This window comes from Lutra lutra, chromosome 8 (assembly GCF_902655055.1).
Source record: "Lutra lutra chromosome 8, mLutLut1.2, whole genome shotgun sequence".
Lineage (NCBI taxonomy): Eukaryota > Metazoa > Chordata > Mammalia > Carnivora > Mustelidae > Lutra > Lutra lutra.
In genome coordinates this window covers 53,649,934-53,658,794 of record NC_062285.1, presented here as the reverse complement: position 1 = coordinate 53,658,794, position 8,861 = coordinate 53,649,934, and the positions used below count along the sequence as shown (strand labels likewise).

General features: G+C 37.9%; 1 protein-coding gene and 1 pseudogene across 1 annotated transcript; both read left to right on the top strand.

Annotated features, from left to right (window-relative positions):
- The first annotated feature begins 5,476 nt into the window (after positions 1 to 5,476).
- On the top strand, positions 5,477 to 6,296 carry LOC125106894 (tetraspanin-3-like; annotated as a pseudogene).
- Positions 6,297 to 7,259: 963 nt separating this feature from the next.
- Positions 7,260 to 8,198, top strand: LOC125107741 (olfactory receptor 2AP1-like). Its single transcript, XM_047743114.1, has one exon. The coding sequence runs from the start codon at positions 7,260 to 7,262 to the stop codon at positions 8,196 to 8,198; it is 939 nt and encodes a 312-aa protein (XP_047599070.1).
- Positions 8,199 to 8,861: the final 663 nt, after the last annotated feature.

The window sequence follows — 8,861 nt, the reverse complement described above, 5'->3', positions numbered from 1 at the left end:
TATTTCTCCAGAAAGGGCTTTTATATCTCCCGAGAGTGTTTCTCTAATATCTTCCATGCCTTTTTCAAGCCCGGCTAGAACCTTGAGAATCGTCATTCTGAACTCTATATCTGACATATTACCAATGTCTGTATTGATTAGGTCCCTAGCCTTTGGTACTGCCTCTTGTTCTTTTTTTTGTTGTGAATTTTTCCGCCTTTTCATTTTGTCCAGATAAGAGTTTATGAAGTGTCATGTAAAATATTAAAAGGGTGGCAACAACCCCAGGAAAATATGCTTTAGCCAAATCAGAAGAGATCCCAAATTGTGAGGGGGGAGAAAGGGGATAAAAAGGGGTTCAGAAAGAAAAAAAAAAAGAAACTATTAAAAAAAGAAAGCTGATAAAGAAAAAATATAAAAAGAGGAAAAAAAATATATATCTTAGATAAACTATTTAAAAAACGTTAAAAAAGAAAACAGTAAAAGTTAAAAAAATTTAGCAGAAGAAGATAAAAAGAAAAAAAATTGATAAAGAAAAAAAATTAAATTAACTGCAAGGCTAAAAAATCATGGGAGAAAGCCATGAGTTCCGTGCTTTGCTTTCTTCTCCTTGGAATTCCGCCGCTCTCCTTGGTATTTAAACTGCACTCCTTGGTAGGTGAACTTGGTCCTGGCTGGGTTTCCCGTTGATCTTCTGGGGGAGGGGCCTGTTGTAGTGTTTCTCAAGCGTCTTTGCCCCAGGCGGAGTTGTACCGCCCATACCCGGGGCCGGGCTGAGTAATCTGCTCGGGTTTGCTGGGTTTGCTTTCGGGAGCTTTTGTTCCCTGGGCACTTTCTGTAGAGTTCCGGAGGACGGGAGTGAAGATGGCGGCCTCCCGGTCTCCGGCCCGGAGGAGCCGAGAGCCCGGGGCCCCACTCCTCAGTGCGCCCTCAGAGAACAGTGCCCAGTGACTCCCGTCACCCTGGCCTCTGGTCGTGCTCCGAGCTGACCGAGCCTGCAACCGGTTCAAGACAACCCCGACCTGAGAGTCACTCCTCAGCTCTGTCTCTGTAGCCGGCTTCCCTGTTCTAATACCGGTAAGCTCTGCGACACTCAGACACCCCCGATCCTTCTGCGACCCTGCGGGACCTGAGGCTGCGCTGACCCCGCCTGGGCTTCACCCCAGTTAAGCCTCTGGAGCGATGTCCCTCAGCAGAACAGACTTTTAAAAGTCCTGATTTTGCTCCGTTGCTCCGTCGCTCGCCGGGAGCTGGCCCCTCCCCCCGCGATCTATCTTCCTGTTGCTTTGGATTCACTTCTCCGCCAGTCCTACCTTGCAGATAGTGGTTGATTTTCTGTTTCTAGAATTGCTGTTCTTCTTCTCTTCAATCTCCCGTTGGATTTGTAGGTGTTTGCAATCTTTAGATAAGCTATTTAGCTGATCTCCCGCTACCCGAAGTAGTCTCAGCCTGCTACTTCTCCGCCATCTTGACTCCTCCTCGTATATTTATTTTCTTGATAGTGGTGAAGTATTCATAGGTTATGGCATATCTTGAAACTTATGAAACTATATATTTTAACCATGTAAAATTTATTATAAATCAACTATACCTCAATAAAACAGAGTATCTAATTTAGCCATCTAATTTGGCTTAAATAAATCCTCAACAAATATTTGCTCAGCAAAGATATCATGCTGTGTGTCCTTCTTGTAGGGATTACATTTATATATATATATATAAACACCCTGATGTATCATAAAGAAACTGGTAGTTGCCAAAAACTTGCACAGGCATACAGAGAAGCTAGTACATAAAGTCTTTCATTTAGTGGAGCTTACAGTTTAGTGAGGATGCTAGATGATAAGCACATAGAAATAAAGAAATAACAAAATCTAAGAGTGGTGTGAACAACAACAAAAAATCTATTATGCGTAAAATATCAATCCAGTTAAGTGTTAGACAGTGATTGAGTAGTGGTTATCTTGATAGTACGATCAGGGAAACTTCCCTTGAGACATGCCCAATTCTGAGACGTGAGGTAGTTAGTCATGTGATGTTTAGAGAAAGAACAGCCATTGCAAAGTCTTTGAGTTGACTTTGAGTGGGCTTTAACTTGACTTTAAGTGGGCATAGGTGACAAAGAAATAGCAAAAGATCCATTCACGTAAACCAAAATGAGTAAGAAAAATACTGGTAGATAAATTCTAAGAGCAATGGAATGACAAGAAAGGCTTGGCAGGGGATTTCAATCTGCTTATATGCTCTTTGTTTTTTTTTCGTCTTCTTTTTTTAAAAGATTTTATGTATTTATTTGACAGAAAGAGAGATCATGAGTAGGCAGGGATGCAGGCTGAGAGAGGGGGAAGCAGGTTCCCTGTTGAGCAGAGACCCCAATGTGGGGCTCAATCCCAGGGTCCTGGGATCATGACCTGAGCCAAAGGCAGAGGCTTTAACCCACTGAGCCACCCAGGTGCCCCTTTGTTTCTTCTTTTTTACCTGCTAGTTTGACCTATGTTTGTTGGGACAGAAAGCCAGGCATTCCTGAATATTTTGAAGCAGACAAATTTTGATGACCCAGGGACCATTTCCCAGTGGGTCCTAAACCTTTATATTCTCTGATTTAGCCATGGAAGGAGCTCATTTGAAACTAAGGCAGAACCAATTCACCTGTTTGAGGTAGGACAGGGTTGGTAATGGCTGCATTGAACTATAGATGTATATAATCTCTTTATTGTTTTGTCTCTTACATTTCATATTTGCTTGTTGACACAACTGTATACACATTATTTTTAAATAAAATGTTCATTGATGTAAGCAAATACAGGTAAAAATTTTACAATATGACAGTTTAGCATATGTACCTATTTTCAGGCAGAAAATGTTACACCACCCTTACAAAATAGAACTTAAAGTAAATCAAATCACACTTTTTTCTGTTTTTCCATGATGCCCATTTCCACTTGTCACAGATTCAATGACAACAAATTCAACTTTCCTCCTAAATGCTTCTTAAACTAGCAACAGGGTCAACCACAGAAGGAGGCAGAGTCTAAATATGAAAGTTATATACAATTCATTGAAGAGATGATTTTACTTTAGGAGAAGGTATTGATATCCAGGAAAGTTGGGAAAGGTTTTCCACACCCTTTTAGGTACAAATAGACCTTTTTTTTTTTTTAAAGAAAAGAAACAGTTTCTTAGCAGTAAATCTTTTGAGTAAATATATCCTGTTTGGGTCAAGTATTTATTATTTGATCATTTATTATTTGATCACATATGGTATATACATTATTTTTTCTGGGAATAGCACTTACTTATCTTTATTATAAAAGGTTTTCATTTTTTATTTTGCTGAAAGAAATTTGTTTGATATAAATTTTTCTTCTTATATACAAGTTCTCATTTTGTTCATCTTTTATTTAGTAGATGATGATGTCACTAATACATTAATGTTTTTGTTCTCATTTTTGAACTTGTTTATTTAATCAATAAAGTATTACTATTATTGGGAATAATTTACAAAGTCTTCATTTTATCAAAAACTGATTATTTAAACAATGGAAATCTCAGGGTTTTAAATGGTGTTTAGTGAATGCAATTGCTTGAGTACTTTCTAAGTTACAATTTTCAGTCTTAATAGCTAAGATCTCAAACTGGAAGATTAACAACAATATCTCCAGATTATCTGAAACTAGCTATTCTCATGTAGAAACAGAATATCATTACCAATTATTCAAATCACTAAATTTATTTCAACTTTTGGCAATATTTCAATTTAATGAGCTGTTTTGTCATAGTGGAAAGGTGTGCCCTAATATTTTTCTGCATATAAAATATTGTTGTAAAGCTCATTATTTGTGTGTAATTTTTATTTCCTACATTTATTTATCTGTACTCATTATGAAGCAGTCAAGATAATACTTTCAGAAATAGCTAGCCATTATTTCAACTAATACTTAAATTTACATTCTTAATAAATTAATCTAATTGTCCTTAGCAAAACAGAATTTTTAATAACACTGATAAGCATATAGCATATTTTGCCTTTAAAATATGTTTATATAGAGGTATTTAACAAAAGAAAAAATTATCTACAAAAGCACAAATTGATTGAAGTTATGTTAGGAACCCTGAAATTTTCTGGATATAATTCTAGACGATCAGTCTTCCTAAGTTGGCAAAACTTTTCTTTTGTTGTATTAAATACTTCGGGAGTTTTCACGTTGATAAGAATATATGATGTGTGACTATTATTAACTTACTACTTCTGGAGTTTTCACCTTGATAAGATTATATTATATGTGACTATTACTAACTTATTACATAGTGTGATATGAAAATATGTCAACATATTAGTAAAACAGTAGTTGAAAAGAATTTTATTTTTTGAGTAGACAAAAGCATTCTTAATAGTATTTCTTTGTGTCTGATGATGAAAAATATTAAGAGAATATTCTGAAGAACTGTATGGATAAACTTAATTGGAACTTTTGTTTGCATAAAAAACATAGCCTTTAATAAAATAGGGCTACGCCTCTAAAAAAATAAAAAAAAATTACATTAAAATTTTTACCAAATCTGTACAATTTTCTGGACTCTGTATAAAAGATGTACATAAATAAGACTTTATTTTTATGGGTAATTTATTGATGTTAAAGCTGGACAGATAAAGTGTATATACTCGATATAACTGGAAAATAATTTGACTTTATGACCAAGTGTTATGTTGTGGTAAATTATAAGAAAGAAGAGGAGAACCAATTATGGTCGGTTCCGATTGTTAGATACAATTGTATGCGGAGCTGAGCTTGAGCTGACATTTAAGGAACTGTAATTTGCGGATGGGCCGTTCTTGCACACAGCAAAAAAGCACAATCAGTGAGATTATTTTGATTTAATGTTTTGCCAAGTACTGACTAATCCACATATCTACATTAAATGGTGATAGCATTTATTGAGCCCTTGCCATGATCAAAGAACTATAAGTAATATGAATTCCTAACACTTTTTTTGTCTTTTAGATTTTTTTAATTAACATATAATGTTTCAGGGGTACAGGCCTGTGTTTCATCGGTCTTACACAATTCACCGCACTCACCACAGCACATAGCCTTGCCAGTGAATTCCTAACACTTCATTAAGAATTAAGGAAAAGGGGTGCCTGGGTGGCTGAGTTGGTTAAGCGTTTCACTTCGGCTCAGGTGGTGACCCCAGGGTCTGGGGATGGAGTCCTGCCTCAGGCTCCCTGCTTAGCAGAGAGTCTGCTTCTCCCTCTCCTCTTGCTCCTACTTTCTTTCTCTCACTTGCTCACTCTGTCACTCTCAAATAAATAAATAAAATCTTTAAAAAAAAAGATGAAGAAGAAGAATTAAGGGAAAAATCATCAGGCCTGGAACCAGGGCTCTATTACTACAAGGAGGGTACTGGGTACAGGGAGGTGCCTGGGCCAGCCATTGCCACCTCACTAGGTGAGCACAGCCCTCTGGCAGAGCAGGGCCCTAGCAGCCACATCACCATGGGCCAGTGCAGCATCACTCCTCCAAGACTGTGCTGGTGTTTCTCAACCTTATCTTCTGGGGGGCAGGTGGCATTTTATGCTATGTGGGAGCCTATGTCTTTATCACTTATGATGACTTGACCATTTTTTTGAAAATGTGTATACTCTCTTCCCTGTGGTAGTGATCATAGCAGTAGGAGCCCTGCTTTTCATTATTGACCTAATTGGCTGCTGTGCCACAATCGGAGAAAGCCACTGTGGACTTGCCATGTTTGTCATCATCCTATGCCTGGTTTTTGTCACAGAAGTTGTTGTGGTGGTTTTGGGATGTGCTTACAGAGCAAAGGTGGAAAGTGAGGCTGATCGCAGCATTCAGAAAGTGTGTAAGACCTACAATGGAACCGAACCTGATGCTGCTAGCCGGGCTCTTGATTATGTACAGAGACAGCTGCACTGTTGTGGAATTCACAACTAGTCAGGCTGGGAAAATACAGACTGGTTCAAAGAGACCAAAAACCAGAGTGTCCCTCTTAGCTGCAGCGGAGAGGCCCCCAGCAGCTGTAATGGCAGTCTGGCCAACCCCTCTGACCTCTATGCTAAGGGATGTGGGGCTCTAGTTGTGAAGAGGTTACTAGAAGTCATGATGCCTATTATCTGGGCAGCCCTGGCACTTGCAGCTGTTCAGCTGCTGGGCATGTTGTGTGCCTGCATCATATTGTGCAGGAGTAGAGATCCTGCTTGTGAGCTTCTCCTCACCAGCAGAAGCCCATCTACTGTGCATAGTAGAAAACGCAAGCCTGAGCTTGTTAGTCCTGTTCTGATTTGGAAGGTGAATTGAACAGGTCTACTGTGTGGGCAGCCTGAGTTTGTTTAATTAAAGCACACAGGTATTGGACAAAGCAGCTTGGCTCTTCAATGGGCCGCCCTACTTCCCTACCCACCTAGGACTTTCCTTTCCTCTATTCTAGCTGACTCTCCATGTCCCTAAGTTTTTTAGTATAGCAGTACTGTTCTAATTTCAGAACCATTTGCAGTTTGCATAGTGTGGGAGAATCGAAGGCAGCCTAAGCTCCCTCCACTACCTCCATGGAATAATGGGGCTGCTGCCAGAGTGTCACCGGACCGTTTCAGTCTTCACGATGGAGAAGTCTTGACTAAGGTCTTTGTGGGGAGGAGAAGGAAGCTGCGGTTAAAGTTAACACCAGATGGTGCCCCTTGTCAGTGTCCTTTAAATAACATATATTGTAGTGCAATAAGGTAGCAACTGCACAAAATTGCTAAGATAGATTTTAGAATCACAAAAAAAAGAGAGAAATCATTCTAAGCTTAGAGCTTCTGTAGGTGCACAGAATTATTATTCTAAATGAAAAAGTTGAAAGAAGAAAAAATATAAAACAACAAAAAGAAGAAAACAACCAAGTTCAATTTTAATTCTGTAGTTCATACCTTAATTTATATTTACTTTATTTGCTAATAAACTGAGAGTTAAAAGTCTGATTTAAGAAGTCTATTTAGTCAATTAAAATCGACCCTCTAAATTTGTTTTAGATTTGTCTATATGCATATGACACATAATATATATACACATATACAGAGTATACACATGTACTCATAATAACTTAGAGGAAAAACAAAATAGAAAGATTAGGAAGGAAAAGATAAATTAATGAAAAAAATGGTGAGAGCAATTGAAAATGTTCCTAAGAAGCAAGGCCTTTGTTAATTATAAAGTAAAATAAGAAAATGTGTTAATCACTTCATGTCATTATTATTTTCTGTCTTAATTTGTCTGAAGTTACTGATGAGAAACCAGACATCAGTGGTAGAATTCATTCTCCTTGGACTGACAAATGATGCTGAACTTCAAGCTGTGCTTTTCCTTTTTCTGCTGCTAACTTATGTCTTAAGCATCATGGGAAACTTGACCATCATCGTTCTGACCCTGCTGGATTATCGACTCCGGACTCCTATGTATTTCTTCCTCCGGAATTTTTCTGTTTTGGAAATATCTTTTACCTCTGTCTTTGTCCCCAAAATGCTAGTCAATATTGGAACTGGAGATAAGACTATCTCCTTTGCTGGTTGTTTCACTCAGTACTTTTTTGCTATTCTTCTGGGAGCAACTGAATTTTATCTTTTAGCTGCCATGTCCTATGATCGCTACGTTGCCATTTGTAAACCCCTACGTTATACAACTATAATGAGCAGGAGACTCTGCGTTCAACTTGTCCTGTGTTCCTGGTTCTCTGGTTTTTTGGTTGTCATTGTGCCACATATAATGACTCTCCAGCTGCCTTTCTGTGCATCCAATGTCATCAATCATTATTGCTGTGACTATACTGTGCTGTTGCATCTGTCCTGTTCAGACACACATTTCATAGAAATGATAGAGTTTATCTCTGTTGGAATTACCCTCCTCTTCACCTTGGTATTGGTGATTCTTTCCTACATGTACATAATCAGGACAATTCTGAGAATCCCTTCTGTTCAACAAAGAAAAAAAGCTTTTTCTACGTGTTTCTCTCACATGATTGTGGTCTCACTTTCTTATGGAAGTTGTATCTTTATGTACATAAATCCTTCTGCTGAGGATGCAGAAACTTTTAATAAGGGAGTGGCTGTCTTAAATACCTCAGTTGCCCCTCTGTTGAACCCTTTCATCTATACCCTAAGGAACAAGCAAGTGAAAATAGCCTTCAAAGATATGGTCAGCAAGATAACACTGTTTTCAAGAAGGTGAAACTAACTGAGGTTCATAACAATAATAAATAATAAATAAAGGTTTGAAGGACTGTAGATATACATTATTTTTTTTAAGATTTTATTTATTTATTTATTTGACAGACAGAGATCACAAGCAGGCAGAGAGGCAGGCAGAGAGAGAGGAGGAAGCAGGCTCCCTGCTGAGCAGAGAGCCCGATGCGGGGCTCGATCCCAGGACCCTGAGATCATGACCCGAGCCGAAGGCAGTGGCTTAACCCACTGAGCCACCCAGGCGCCCCAGTAGATGTACATTATTATAACATTAAAGTGCTTGTTATTATATATTATCAATACTGTTCACTAAACACCAAAACAGTAAAACTACTTATTTAATGAAACCTGTTGTGTCATCACTTTATTTCTTAAAATTTTACAGGCCTGTAAGAAGGTATATGTGTGTGTGTGTCCTCTAACACTTGTGCTACTTTTCTTTTTTGTACCTTACTTTTAAAGAAAAGATTTGGGAGAATTGTGAATATGACTTCTAATAGTTTTTTTACAACAGAGCTTTTCTTATCCACTGCCATATAGTGTTCAATCTCTGTATTTGGTAATTGAATAATCAAATAAACACCCAGGGGAAATCTACTTTAGTTTGCTAATAATAGCTTAAATAATATATTAGTGAATTAACATAAAA